General features: G+C 47.1%; 1 protein-coding gene and 1 pseudogene across 1 annotated transcript; one reads left to right on the forward strand and one right to left on the reverse strand.

Annotated features, from left to right (window-relative positions):
* LOC110123569 (adenylosuccinate synthetase isozyme 2-like) lies at positions 1 to 1863 on the reverse strand (annotated as a pseudogene).
* Positions 1864 to 5355: 3492 nt separating this feature from the next.
* Positions 5356 to 14316, forward strand: LOC139037674 (immunoglobulin lambda-1 light chain-like). Its single transcript, XM_070474665.1, has 4 exons — positions 5356 to 5563; positions 10004 to 10279; positions 12501 to 12692; positions 12811 to 14316. The coding sequence occupies exons 1-4, from the start codon at positions 5356 to 5358 to the stop codon at positions 13224 to 13226; spliced, it is 1092 nt and encodes a 363-aa protein (XP_070330766.1). The 3' UTR covers positions 13227 to 14316.
* The last annotated feature ends 1424 nt before the right edge of the window (positions 14317 to 15740 follow it).

Raw genomic sequence — 15740 nt, forward strand, 5'->3', positions numbered from 1 at the left:
CTATTTAACTGGAATTTGAACTTCATCTTCAATAAACCAAACAATTCTGGGCATTAATAGGTAGTTCATTAAATGTCCTTGCCTCTCATATGTGTGTGTTCCATTCTGGAGGGTCTTATATTTAAATCCATTTATTTAAGAGTTCTTGGTTTATTGGGAAATGAGTAATCTCACCATCTAACTTGTATGCAACTTCAACTCTGATTTCCATAAATTTTTCCAAAATATCAAAAGTTTTAAGAACCAATGCAGTAAATCCATTAATCATATGAGCATATTTAATCAAAACAAGGTTCAACCAGGCACATCTTCTTTCCCTTCCTGTAGTTACACCAAACTCTCTATCCCTTGTTTGTAATAATTCTCCAATTTCATTGTCTTGCTCTGTAGGAAAGGGATCAATCCCAACTCTAGTTGTATAAGCTTTCACAACTCCATACACTTCTCCAACATTTTAAGGGGGCATACCCAAGCCAGAACAAACACCTCCAACTGTACAGTTCAAAGAGGTTATGAAAGGAGAAATTTCAAAATCAATATCTAGCAGTTCTGCATTTGCACCTTCTACCAAGATTTTCACTGATGGTCCATGGAAAGCCTCATATAGGAAATAAACTCCATACATCTTGCAGTTAGTTTAATCCTTACCATATAACCCTTGATTTTTTGGAATTCATCTTCAACGTCTATTTCCGAAGTGGGGTATAGAGATTTGTAGCGGTTAGCCAGAACTTGGAACCTCTCAGAAAAGCCATTGAAGTTGGAAATAAGATGGCATATCCTAAGTCCACTCTGGTCCTCTTTGGAAGAATGAACGGGGCACACGCCTTTTTTGTGGTACCCAAATTTTTTCCTGCTTGTTCTCCTCTCTGTTGTTCCTGGATACCACCAGCTGTTTGATGAAAATCAAGCACAATATGAGCTCTGGCAGGTATGAGAAGCCTTTGTCTCAGCCTTCCAGACCTTTCCCTTTTTGAATGTTTTTTTCTGCTTCCTCAAACAATCCAGCTAGATGAATTACCACATCATTTCCAATGAATGCAGTAATATTCAGATTCCACTGGGAGCCAGAATTATCCCACTGGATAATTATTCCACTGGGTAAAAGACGAAAATCACCCTCCACAGAATCTACAACAACTGTCCAGGCCAGCGTTTTTTCCTCCCTGGCAGTGGCACAGAGCGTTGGGGTCCTGCACTAGCAGATCCCCCACCTTCCCCTTGCCTTCACTGACCCACTTCCCACCGAGCACCAGGGTCACCAGGTTCCCTCCAGGCTGCTCCCTGGGGCGGCCTCAGTCGCCTTGGACAAGGAGGGTGCCCCCAGCTTGGTCTCGGCAAACGCCCTGGGTCCAGAGACACGAGAGGAGCCCGAAGAGGTCGGGGGCGGCTGGGAGTGTGTGAACTGGATTGCTCTGTAAATTTATGTTTGAGAGTCTTAATATAAAATATAAAATGAAAATATTTGAAAAAACAACACTTGGTAACACTGTCAATTTCTTAATCTGATATTAGAATTTTTCTAACTTTCTAATTTTTCATTTTGTTTAGAGTATTTGGATCAATATTTAATGATAGTGGTTTGTAATATTCCCTTCTACTGGTTTGGTTGTCAGGTTGTTTTTTACACTTGATTGGTTGATTGATGGCTGTGCTGGGTCTTCACTGCTCCCGGGCTCTCTGGTTGTGGGGAGGTGAGGCCGCTCTTCATTGCAGTGCACTGGCTTCTCACTGGGGTCGATTCTCTTGTTGCAGATCACCAGGTCTGGGGAATGGAGCTTCAGCAGTTCTGCTTTCCTGCTGAGTTGATCTGCAGAATGTGGGAGCCTCCTGGATCCGGTACTGAAACCATGTCCCTTCCATCGACAGGCAGATCCTATTTTTTTTTTTCTTTTTTTTTTTTTCCATTTATTTTTATTAGTTGGAGGCTAATTACTTTACATCATTACAGTAGTTTTTGTCATACATTGAAATGAATTAGCCATGGATTTACATGTATTCCCCATCCCAGTCCCCCCTCCCACCTCCCTCTCCACCTGATCCCTTTGGGTCTTCCCAGTGCACCAGGCCCGAGCACTTGTCTCATGCACCCAACCTGGGCTGGTGATCTGTTTCACCCTAGATAATATACATGTTTCGATGCTGCTCTCTTGAAACATCCCACCCTCGCCTTCTCCCAGAGTCCACAAGTCTGTTCTATACATCTGAGTCTCTTTTTCTGTTTTGCATATAGGGTTATCATTACCATCTTTCTAAAGTCCATATATATGTGTTAGTATACTGTAATGGTCTTTATCTTTCTGGCTTACTTCGCTCTGTATAATGGGCTCCAGTTTCATCCATCTCATTAGAACTGATTCAAATGAATTCTTTTTAATGGCTGAGTAATATTCCATGGTGTATATGTACCACAGCTTCCTCATCCATTCGTCTGCTGATGGGCATCTGGGTTGCTTCCATGTCCTGGCTATTATAAACAGTGCTGCGATGAACATTGGGGTGCACGTGTCTCTTTCAGATCTGGTTTCCTCGGTGTGTATGCCCAGAAGTGGGATTGTTGGGTCATATGGCAATTCTATTTCCAGCTTTTTAAGAAATCTCCACACTGTTTTCCATAGTGGCTGTACTAATTTGCATTCCCACCAACAGTGTAAGAGGGTTCCCTTTTCTCCACACCCTCTCCAGCATTTATTGCTTGTAGACTTTTGGATAGCAGCCATCCTGACTGGCGTGTAATGGTACCTCATTGTGGTTTTGATTTGCATTTCTCTGATAATGAGTGATGTTGAGCATCTTTTCATGTGTTTGTTAGCCATCTGTATGTCTTCCTTGGAGAAATGTCTGTTGAGTTCTTTGGGCCATTAGCTGGAGGAGTTGCTTGTATATTTTTGAGATTAATCCTTTGTCTGTTGCTTCGTTTGCTATTATTTTCTCCCAATCTGAGGGCTGTCTTTTCACCTTGCTTATAGTTTCCTTTGTTGTGCAAAAGCTTTTAAGTTTCATTAGGTCCCATTTGTTTATTCTTGCTTTTATTTCTAAAATTCTGGGATGTGGGTCATAGAGGATCCTGCTGTGATTTATGTCGGAGAGTGTTTTGCCTATGTTCTCCTCTAGGAGTTTGATAGTTTCTGGTCTTACATTTAGATCATTAATCCATTTTGAGTTTATTTTTGTGTATGGTGTTAGAAAGTGTTCTAGTTTCATTCTTTTACAGGTGGTTGACCAGTTTTCCCAGCACCACTTGTTAAAGAGGTTATCTTTTTTCCATTGTATATCCTTGCCTCCTTTGTCGAAGATAAGGTGACCATAGGTTCATGGATTTATCTCTGGGCTTTCTATTCTGTTCCATTGATCTATATTTCTGTCTTTGTGCCAGTACCATACTGTCTTGATGACTGTGGCTTTGTAGTAGAGTCTGAAGTCAGGCAGATTGATTCCTCCAGTTCCATTCTTCTTTCTCAGGATTACTTTGGCTATTCGAGGTTTTTTGTATTTCCATACAAATTGTGAAATTATTTGTTCTAGTTCTGTGAAAAATACCGTTGGTAGTTTGATAGGGATTGCATTGAATCTATAGATTGCTTTGGGTAGTATAGCCATTTTGACAATATTGATTCTTCCAATCCATGAACACGGTATATTTCTCCATCTGTTTGTGTCCTCTTTGATTTCTTTCATCAGTATTTTATAGTTTTCTATGTATAGGTCTTTTGTTTCTTTAGGTAGATATACTCCTAAGTATTTATTCTTTTTGTTGCAATGGTGAATGGTATTGTTTCCTTAATTTCTCTTTCTGTTTTCTCATTGTTAGTGTATAGGAATGCAAGAGATTTCTGTGTGTTAATTTTATATCCTGCAACTTTACTATATTCATTGATTAGCTCTAGTAATTTTCTGGTAGAGTCTTTAGGGTTTTCTATGTAGAGGATCATGTCATCTGCAAACAGAGAGAGTTTCACTTCTTCTTTTCCTATCTGAATTCCTTTGACTTCTTTTTCTGCCCTGATTGCTGTGGCCAAAACTTCCAAAACTATGTTGAATAGTAGTGGTGAGAGTGGGCACCCTTGTCTTGTTCCTGATTTCAGGGGAAATGCTTTCAATTTTTCACCATTGAGGGTGATGCTTGCTGTGGATTTGTCATATATAGCTTTTATTATGTTGAGGTATGTTCCTTCTATTCCTGCTTTCTGGAGAGTTTTAATCATAAATGGATGTTGAATTTTGTCAAAGGCTTTTTCTGCATCTATTGAGATAATCATATGGTTTTTATCTTTCAATTTGTTAATGTGGTGTATTACATTGATTGACTTGCGGATATTAAAGAATCCTTGCATTGACAGGCAGATCCTTAAACACTGGACCAAAAGGGAAGTCCTATAAATTTCCCTCTTATGTGTTTTATTTATGGGTTGTATGTAAAATACTTTAACTGCTTTCTCAAAGAACTGCAAATTTTGCATCTTTTTCAATGTTTAAAAAAAATACAAATCAAATGTATGGGAAGCATATAACTCCTGAAGTTTGTTAGATATTTACACTAAATAAGGATACATTATGTCTTTTTGTGGAGTAATTTTATGATAAAATTTTCTGTTTTTTCTAAGCATCTTCATCTGTTTACTTATTTTCTCTGCTAGAACAAATGTTGTGCCTTCTTAGGCACAATTTCATTCCCTTTTTCTGCAAAATTTTCCCTCATGTTACCGGCAGGGGGCGCTGTGGGACTGCCCTGGGGTCCCTGCACAGCTGCTCAGGGAGCACCACTCCCTCCAGGAGCTGGGCTGGGGTGGGGTGTGTGCTCCTGGAGGGACTCAGCCGTGCATCTTCTCTCGCTGCAGGAACACCTGAGCAGGGACCAGTGTGGTCTCAGCAGGTGCTTCCTCCAGGGGCTCCCAAGAGGGAACTCCCCTCTACCCTCTGAGTCTGGGCTGTGAGCTGAGCTCCTGCACCAGGGTCAAGGAGGGGCTGGGTGGGCCCTGGGGGGACCCCATTTGCCTGGCAGCCCCTCCTCTCAGAGGCTGGGGCAGAACAGGAGGCCTGGGGCAGCCCACCCCACTGTGGGGACCAGGGTCCTGTGGGCACCGTGGCCTGGACTCCTCTCCTGCTCGAGCTCCTCTCTCTCTGCACAGGTAGTGACGGGCCCCAGGCACCAGGGCTCCATCCCCGGCCTGCATCAGCCCCTGGGGCACAGACTCCGGGAACCTTTCCTGCAGCTCCTGCCCCGTCTCCCCCGTGTCTGTGTCTGCAGGCTCCGTCTCCCAGCCTGTGCTGACTCAGCCCACCTCCCTCTCTGCGTCTCCGGGAGCATCAGCCAGACTCTCCCGCACCCTGGGCAGTGGCTACAGTGTTGGTGAAATGTCCTGTTTCCAGCAGAAGCCAGGGAGCCCTCCCCAGGACCTCCTGATGTTCAAGTCAGACTCCAATAAGCCCCAGGGCTCCCGGGTCCCCAGTCACTTCTCTGGATCCAAAGATGCCTCGGCCAATGCAGGGCTCCTGCTCATCTCTGGGCTGCAGCCTGAGGATGAGGCTGATTATAACTGTGCTACCGTTCACCAAAACACTGGTATTTACAAGGTGCTTCAGACCCACAGCGGCCCTGTGCCCTCCCTCATGTGGCTGTCACTGCTGTTCTGCTCTCACTCTGGTTAACTTCCTGTGGTCACTTCTGAGCTTCTGAGAACAACAGATCTGACCTGTTATGTACTGCCCTCATCTCATATCTGAGACCCACCCACGGCTCTGATCGCTCAGACTGCCATGTTTTGACACATATCTTCCTCAGTTCAGTTCAGTTCAGTTGCTCAGTTGTGTCTGGCTCTTTGTGACCCCATGGGCTGCAGCACACAGGCCTCCCTGTCCATCACCAACTCCCAGAGTTTACTCAAACTCATGTTCATTGAGTCGGTGATGCCATCCAACCATCTCGTCCTCTGTCCTCCCCTCCTCCTCCCGCCTTCAATCTTGCCCAGCATCAGGGTCTTTTCAAAACGAGTCAGTTCTTCACATCAGGTAGCCAAAGTATTGGAGTTTCAGCTTCAACATCAGTCCTTCCAATGAACACTCAGGACTGATTTCCTTTAGGATTGACTGGTTGGATCTCCTTGCAGTCCAAGGGACTTTTGAAAGTCTCCTCCAACACCACAGTTCAAAAGCATCAATTCTTCAGCACTCAGCTTTCTTTGCAGTCCAACTCTCGCATCCATACATGACTACTGGAAAAACCACAGCCTTGACTAGATGGACTTTGGTGGCAAATTAATGTCTCTGCTTTTTCATATGCTGTCTACTTTGGTCATAAATTTCCTTCCAAGGCGTAAGCATCTTTTAATTTTTTGGCTGCAGTCAACATCTGCAGTGATTTTGGAACCCCCCAAAATAAAGTCTATCATTGTTTCCCCATTTATTTGCCATGAAGTTGTGGGATAGGATGCCATGATCTTAGTTTTCAGCCAGCTTTTTCACTCTCCTCTTTCACTTTCATCAAGAGGTTCTTTTTCACTTTCTGCCATAAGGGTGGTGTCATCTACATATCTGAAGTTATTGATATTTCTCCTGCAATCTTGATTCCAGCTTGTGCTTCATTCAGCCCAGCATTTTTCATGATGTATTCTGCATGTAAGTTAAATAAGCAGAGTGATAATATACAGCCTTGATGTACTCCTTTTCCTATTTGGAACCAGTCTGTTGTTCCATGTCCAGTTCTAACCTTTGCTTCCTGATCTGCATACAGGTTTCTCAAGAGGCAGGTCAGGTGATCTGGTATGCCCATCTCTTTCAGAATTTTCCACAGTTTATTGTGATCCACACAGTCAAAGGCTTTGGCATAGTCAACAAAGCAGAAATAGATGTTTTTCTGGAACTCTCTTGCTTTTTCAATGATCCAATGGATGTTGGCAATTTGATTTCTGGTTCCTCTGCCTGTTCTAAAACCAGCTTGAACATCTGGAAGTTCACGGTTCATGTATTGCTGAAGCCTGGCTTGGAGAATTTTGAGCATTACTTTACTAGCATGTGAGATGACTGCAATTATGCAGTAGTTTGAGCATTCTTTGGCATTGCCTTTCTTTGGGATTGGAATGAAAACTGACCTTTTCCAGTCCTGTGGCCACTGCTGAGTTTCCCAAATTTGCTGGCATATTGTGCAGCACTTTCACAGCATCATCTTTTAGGATTTGAAATAGCTCAACTGGAATTCCATCACCTCTACTAGCTTTGTTCGTAGTGATGCTTATTAAGGCCCACTTGACTTCACATTCCAGGATGTCTGGCTCTGGGTGAGTGATCACACCATCGTGATCATCTGGGTTGTGAAGATCTTTTTTGTATAGTTCTTCTGTGTATTCGTGCCACCTTTTCTTAATATCTTCTGCTTCTGTTAGGTCCATACCATTTCTGTCCTTTATCGAACCCATCTTTGCATGAAATGTTCCCTTGGTATCTCTAATTTTCTTGAAGAGATCTCTAGTCTTTCCCATTCTATTATTTTCCTCTATTTCTTTGCATTGATCACTGAGGAAGGTTTTCTTATCTCTCCTTGCTATTCTTTGGAACTCTGCATTCAAATGGGTATATCTTTCCTTTTCTCCTTTGCTTTTGGCTTCTCTTCATTTCACAGCTATTTGTAAGGCCTCCTCAGACAGCCATTTTGCTTTTTTGCTTTTCTTTTTCTTGGGGATGGTCTTGATCCCTGTCTCCTGTATAATGTCATGAACCTCTGTCCCTAGTTCATCAGGCACTCTGTCTATCAAATCTAGTACCTTAAATCTATTACACTTCCACTGTATAATCATAAGGGATTTGATTTAGGTCATACCTGAATCGTCTAGTGGTTTTCCCTACTTTCTTTCATTTAAGTCTGAATTTGGCAATAAGGAGTTCATGATCTGAGCCACAGTCAGCTCCCGGTCTTGTTTTTGCTGACTGTATAGAGATTCTCCATCTTTGGCTACAAAGAATATAATCAGTCTGATTTCGGTGTTGACTATCTGGTGATGTCCATGTGTAGAGTCTTCTCTTGTGCTGTTGGAAGAGGGTGTTTGCTATGAGCAGTACGTTCTCTTGGCAAAACTCTATGAGCCTTTGCCCTGCTTCATTCTGTACTCCAAGGATAAATTTGCCTGTTACTCCAGGTATTTCTTGACTTCCTACTTTTACATTCAGTCCTTTATAACGAAAAAGAATATCTTTTTTGGGTGTTAGTTCTAAAAAGTCTTGTAGGTCTTCACATCTTCCTAATCAGAGATAAAAATCCCACAGTGGAGATGCTATAAGTGGCAGAAAGAGGCTGGTTCCTGCTCTGCTTCACTCAGACCCCCCAAAATTAATAATGCAAATATCTGTGTAAAAATAAAGTTTTACTTACAAATAAAAAATTTCAAAAGATCTGTCTTATGTCATTTATTTAATATTTTCTTAATAAAAAACCTTACAAAGATAATTATATTTCAGATACGTAACTCTTATCAACGAAAAGTTGAAATAAACATAGATTGTCCTTCAGTTAAAATCATGCATGTATTTAAAGCAATGACTGTAAAAATTTCACTAATCCACTAACATATTTTCATACATTTACTATCTCAGGGAATTCCCAGGTGGTCTAGTGGCTAAGACTCCATGTTCCCAGTGCAGTCAGCCTGGTTTCATCCTTGTCAGGGAACTATATCTCACATGCCACACCTAAGACAGCACCCAGATAATTAATAAATAAATATTTTTTAAGAATCTCAAAGTCACACACCTACAGTGTAACACACACATTCAGTGCGGGGCAAATTACAGTCGGGCCATTCTTCTCTAACCAAACTTTCCCTGAACTGTGTCTTCTCGAACCCACTGATTGGAACAATTCGTCCTAACAGCCACCACATATCAGGATCCCTGGGAACACATGCTGCTCAGAGCCCTTCAGAGTCTCAATAAAATCTGCCAGGAGCATCACCAGCCTGCTCCCTGCAGCCTGTGCCCTGTGCCTGCAGGAGAGACGCCCAGGAGGGGTCCCTTCGTAAGACAGGACACGAGCACGGGGCCCAGTGTGTGGAAAGGTTTGCCCACAGTAAAGATCCAGGAGTTTAGGAATCAAGGGTCTCACCCCAGGCTTCTCCCCCTACACCTTCCCACGTCAACAGAGAAAAGCCCTCTCCTCCTCACGGCTGAGGGGACACACAGAGGCCGCCATGGAGGGGACCCACAGAGGAGGGACCCACTATCCTGCGCAGAAGGGGACGGGCCTCCCCGGGGCCAGCACGGCCCTGACCTGATCCTGCTGTGAGAGGAACTTGGGCCCCAGACGCCCTCTCAGTCCCGACCCTGAGCAGCCCAGGGAGCCATGGACAGACTCGGCCTGAGGGGCCCGAGGGGAGCACACAGGGGGCCCCGAGGGCGCAGGGGACACAGAGGAGGCCCCCGAACTGGCTCTGAGGCGGGGACAGAGCACAGAGCTGGGCCAGGAGCTGTCCCTGAGGGCTCTGGTCACCAGGTCACAGGAAGCGTGTCTGGGCCTGGGCAGCAGGCGGCGCGCCAGGACCATTCCTGAGGCGGTTAGTGGGCTGAGAGCTGGGCCCAGCCCCTGAGGTTGCCAGGCAACCACTGCTCCGGGCTCCTAGATGGGACCTCCCACCCCTGGGCCCCAAGAGCCCCGCCGCAGTCCACACCCTGCCCCCTCAGGCACAGAGACCTGACCCGGGGCCCAGAGGTCATCAGAGCATTGTGGGACTTGGGGGGGAGGAGGGTCATTTGCATGAAAGGACCCTCCCCCTCTCAGAGTATGAAGAGGGGAAGGAGCGGTGTGGGGACGCTCTGCTCAGCTGTGGGGCCACAGAAGGCAGGACGCCCTGACCGTGTCCACCATGGCCTGGTGCCCTCTGCTCCTCACCCTGGTCGCTCTCTGCACAGGTGACTGGATGGGGGGACAGGGGAAGGGTCTTGGGAAGACACACGGGCCGTGCTCTGTGCTCTCATGTCTGGACCCCAGAGTCACCATCTCTGTCTCTCCCCCTTCCAGGATCCTGGGCCCAGGCTGTGCTGACTCAGCCGCCCTCTGTGTCCGGGTCCCCGGGCCAGAGGGTCACCATCACCTGCTCTGGAAGCAGCAGCAACATTGGGATATTGGGTGTGAGCTGGTACCAACAGCTCCCAGGATCAGCCCCTAAAACCCTGATCTATGATAGTAACAAACGACCCACGGGGGTCCCCGACCGATTCTCTGGCACCAAGTCTGGCAACACAGGCACCCTGACCATCACTTCGCTCCAGGCTGAGGACGAGGCTGATTATTACTGTGCATCTGCTGACCTCAGTCTTGTTAGTCCCACAGTGCTCCAGGCCAGGGGGAAGTGAGACAAAAACCTGCTGTTTCCTCAGAGTCGGGGCAGCAACGTCCTCTGCAAAGGCAGCTGCTTCACTTGTCTGTTTGGCTGAGGACTGGGTTCAGAGTCACACCAGGGAACTTGGTCTAGAAAAATCTGTTCACAGCTTCTTAATTTACCCCTTCTCCAGATTTCCTTTGCAGCAAAACATCGTCTTATTTTCTCAACTTGAGCAGAAATCCCTGGTACGAGGTGCAGGTGCCCTAGGGTCAGAGTCCATGATGGGTCAGGTCAGAACCAGAGAAACACAGTATAGTTCTGATTCTGGACTCATCAGAGCGTCCAGTATGTGTCCTGGTCCCAGCAGCTCTCCTTCTCTCTGATGCTAGTAGGGTCCCTGCTCAGTTCCCTGGCCTCAAGTCTGGCATTCAGGCTCCTTGGCCACCATTGGGCTGAGCTGAGTCCCTGGCTGCTGCTCCTGCCTTTCCTGTGACAGCCTCTCAGGCTCACCCAGGGTTCCAGGCTCCTGACCAGGCATCCTGGGAACCTCCTCCACTGGCTCTTGCCCACGTGGGAAGCAGGGCGCTCACTGGAGAGTGACTTTCCTGCACCTGGGCCCCAGGGGACATGAGAGCTCTCAGCTGTGAGCAACAGTCTTGCCTCTTACTTCCTGCTCCTCTGTCTGGAGGGTCAGTGCTTAGACCTGAGGTCCAGGCTAGGATGGATGGGAAATTACACAACGAAAATGTTAGTAAACTTGACCTACAGTGATGCCTGGACAGAGGATAAGAGACCCCAGGGGAGGGACTTTCTCCATGTCAACAACTTAGTCTCAAGAGCAGGGTCCTGGGGCCCTCCTCCACAACCTGGACCCCTCCCTTCATGTCCTCACTCCTGAACCAAGACTGTCCTTTAGGGGACAGTGACGGGATGTGGGTTTGGAGGTCTTTGCCCTGCCTCGTGCATGAGGCATCTGGGCACAGGGCGTGGGACACCCATGCTTCCTGTCACCTTCTCACCCTCCTTCAAGGGGCCTGGGCCACACGCTGATGGTTCTGTCATTTACCAGTTCCTATCTTCACCTATTTTCCTATTTTTCCCTACGCAATCATCCATGCATTGGAATAACAGGACTTTAGAATTCATTTAGAATGAATATTTTGTTTGATATGAGATGAATCTCACAAACACGTGTTGAGAAAAGAAAATAATCATATGAATTTTATTAAATAGCTAAGTTACAAGAACATCTGATCTGAACACAAAACCATAATTTTACTTTACACTGATTAGCGTTATTTTTGTCCCTTAATTTTCCCAATTAATGGAGACATTAAGTCCTCTTGTTGTCCTCCTGTATGAAATCACATGTATGTAAATGAGTATGTACTAGCCATACTACAATTGTGTCTAGGTGTTTCTATTTTTACAGGGATTTTATTCTCGGTTCTAAATTTATTTTTTAATATGTCTTAATATAAGATACAACTTGTAGATGGGAGAAAATAACATTTGGTATCAGTATCAAGTTCTTAAATTTGGAATTTTTTGTTAACTTTCTGATTAGAACATTTTGATCAATACTTAATGTTAGTGGCTGGTAATATTTCCTCTTATAAATTTTCCGGGTATATGTACAAATGTTTTAACTAATTCTCAAAAAACTAGGAAATATTGCATCTTTTTCAATGTTTTTAAAAAGACATGCATAGAATGCAAATCAATTAGAACAATGTAGTGGCTCAAGTTTGTTACATATTTCAGGTGAGGAAATACATGTTATGTCTTTTTGTGGACTAATTCCATAGTAAAAGTTTCCATCTTCTTCTAAGGAAATTAGTCTTCTTGCTTGTTTTCTCTACTATCCCATCGGTGTGCACCTTCCTAGAAAAGTTTGCATTTTACCTCCTTAATTCTAGAGGTTATTTTTGCTTTTTGTTTTTTATTTTCCACATGTGACCAGCAGGTGGCGCTGTGGGACAGCCCTGAGGTCCCTGAACAGCTGCTAATAGAGCATCACTCCCTCCAGGAGCTGGGCTTGGGGCGAGGCCTGCACTCCCGGGGTGGAGGGGGACTCAGCAGTGTGTCCTCTCTGGCTACAGAGTCCCCTGACATGTGGTCTCAGCAGGTGCTTCCTCCAGGGGCTCCCAAGAGGGAACTCATTCCACCCCCGAGTTTGGGCTGTGAGCTGAGCGCCAGCATCAGGGCTGAGAGACGGGCTGGATGGGCCCTGGGTGGACCCCTATTTGCATGGCAGCCCCTCCTCTGGAAGAGGCTGGAAGAGAACAGGAGGCCTGGGGCAGCCCAGCCCCACTGTGGCGACCAGGGTCCTGGGCACCGTGGCCTGGACTCCTCTCCTGCTCGAGCTCCTCTCTCTCTGCACAGGTAGGCCCAGGCCCCGGACACCAGGGCTCCATCCCCGGCCTGCATCAGCCCCTGGGGCACAGACTCTGGGAACCTTTCCCGCAGCTCCTGCCCCGTCTCCCCGTGTCTGTGTCTGCAGGCTCCGTCTCCCAGCCTGTGCTGACTCAGCCCGCCCCCCTCTCTGCGTCTCCGGGAGCATCAGCCAGACTCTCCTGCACCCTGAGCAGCGGCTACAGTGTTGGCAGCTATACCATATACTGGTATCAGCAGAAGGCAGGGAGCCCACCCCAGTACCTCCTGAGGGTCAAGTCAGACTTGGATAAGCACCAGGGCTCCAGGGTCCCCAGCCGCTTCTCTGGATCCAAAGATGCCTTGACCAACGCAGGCCTCCTGCTCATCTCTGGGTTGCAGCCTGAGGACGAGGCCGACTATGACTGTGCTGTGTGGCATGGTGGCAGTAATGCTTACACGGCGCTTCAGACCAGGGAGGAAGTGAGACAAAAACCTCCACTCACGCCTGCTCGTGGCTCGGATGAAGTCTCGTTCAGGGGATGACTTCCAATTTTCAGATGTTAGACAAGGAACTGACTTTCCTCGAACCAGCAGATTTGATAATATTGTATCTTTTGCTTCAATTCAGCTTTTAGATTGCTAAGATGGTCTTATCCAACGCAGGTTTTCTTGGGCAAACGTTGCTTGTTCAGAGATAAAAACTTTTTGATGGAGACACTGGCTGAGCCCAGAAGAGGTGGTTTCAGGCCAGGCCCAGCTCAGGGTCAAGGGGTCAATAAGACAGGTTTCTGTGAGTGTTTCACTTGGGATTTTGTGATATAAAAGTCAACATGCAGAAGTGAATTGTATTTTGTAGTTCACTTTTAATTTTCATGCATTGGAGAAGGAAATGGCAACCCACTCCACTATTCTTGCCTGGAGAATCCCAGGGATGGGGGAGCCTGGTGGGCTGCCATCTATGGGGCCACACAGAGTCGGACACGACTGAAGCGACTTAGCAGCAGCAGCAATGAATCTCCAGTTTCTAGAAATAAAACCACTAACATGTATGATACAATCAATATAAAACACTTGAAGATAACTCTAAGATCAGAAGTCTGTGCGCTGAAAACGACAAACATGCAAGAGAAATTAAAGGCACAGTGAACAGGGACTCCTGGTCTTCAGTTCAAAACACTGAGTGTAACTTAGATAATAGTCATCAAAAGTAGCACAGCATCGTAAAGCAACTTGTTTTTCAGTCACTAAGTCGTGTCTGACCCCATGGACTGCAACATACCAGGCTTCCCTGTCCCTCACCATCCTGGAGTTTGCCAAGTTCAAGTCCGTTGAATCCGTGATGCCATCCAACCATCTCAACCTGTCATCGCCTTCTCCTCCTGCCCTCAATCTTTCCTAGCAAAAGGTGTTTTCCGATGAGTCATAAATATGAGACTACACTGAAAATTAATGAGAATGAATATGAAAATGATCAAGTCCACAATTATCAAAAATAGTATATAACTTTAAAATTATATAAAGTTAAAAGTAGTTCAAAGTGTGTGTTATTCTGGTCCCAGTAATAAAAAGAACATAAAATTTGACTGTATTTGTATGATAACAATAAACAATCAGCAAGAAAGATAAAAGAAAATTTGAACAAGAGTGAAATATTTTCTTCCAGGAAAACAGTGAGTAGCCAGGTAGTGCAAGTCCTTCATTATTTATAGTGTTGCTTCCTTACACCTGCTTTCCCTTGAGAAGTAGGAGGGGGTATGAGCAGAGGGGATGGGGTGGAGCCCTTAGATGTCAGAAGGAAGGATGCTGGTTCCTGACACCACAGAAGGGTCACTGCCTGCTCAGAGTCAGGCTCTGCAGCAGTGACGTGCCACCTGTCCCCTCCCCGCTGAGCACAGAGTCCTGAGCACAGTCTGCGCTGCGTCAGCCGGGCCCACTGTCCAGTGCAGTGCTCAGGTCCTCCAGTCCTGGAAAGAGCAGCAGAGCTGGCGGTGTGAGGTGTCCGGGAACCGACAGGTCCCAGCCAGAGACCCCAAACCATGATGTGTGCTGGTCCCCAACCCTCAGGATCTGTGATGGGTCCTTTGGCTCCAGATGCGGTCACTCAGGTTCCGTGACGACTGGGGGCTCCTATCCTCGGATGAAAGAGAGGAGGATGGGGGTGATCATGATCTGGGCACCTGGACACAGGTGGTGCCCCCACAGTCACCTTCTCTTCTGTGTCCTGGGAGCTGGGAGCAGAGTTAGCCTCACTAAGAGAGGTAGCTTCTGATTCTCAAGCCAATAGGGAGTGAACACGTGGTAAATATTTAACTCACGTAGGAAAGAGGAGGCCAGGAACTAGTACAGTGGGGTCACGGAGTATATAGCTGCATCCACGGGGTCATCACTGTCCTGACCTTACCCTGACGTCCCCTCAGTCCTGACCCCTGAGCTGCCGAGGGCGCCGCGTACAGACTCACCCTGAGGGTGTGAGGGCAGCCCACAGGCGGCCCTGAGGTCACAGGGGACACAGAACAGGCACCTGGCCTGACCCCTAGAAGGAGACAGAGCACAGAGCAGGTAGTTCTCCGTGCTACCTGGGCTCTGGTCACCAGGTCGCAGGCTGTGTGTCTGGGCCTGGACACCAGGGGGCGCTCGGGGGCCGATCCCGAGGGTGCTTAGGGGGATGGGCGCTGGGACTCTGGCGCTGCCTGGTGGCCCCTGCTCCTGGCTCCCAGTGTGACCTCCCACCCCGGGGCCCCCCACAACCCCGCCCCAGTGAACCCACTGGCCACCCTCAGGCACAGGGGCCTGACCCAGGGCCCAGGGAGGCATCAGAAAATTGTTTGGGGAAGGGGCTCATTTGCATGAGAGGATCCTCCCCTCTCAGAGTATGAAGAGGGGAAGGAGCGGTGTGGGGACGCTCTGCTCAGCTGTGGGGCCACAGAAGGCAGGGCGCCCTGACCGTGTCCACCATGGCCTGGTGCCCTCTGCTCCTCACCCTGGTCGCTCTCTGCGCAGCTGACTGGATGGGGGGACGGGGGACGGGCCTGAGAGATTCATGTCCCTTCTCCCTCC

This window comes from Odocoileus virginianus, chromosome 12, assembly GCF_023699985.2.
Source record: "Odocoileus virginianus isolate 20LAN1187 ecotype Illinois chromosome 12, Ovbor_1.2, whole genome shotgun sequence".
In the NCBI taxonomy this organism is placed as follows: Eukaryota; Metazoa; Chordata; class Mammalia; order Artiodactyla; family Cervidae; genus Odocoileus; species Odocoileus virginianus.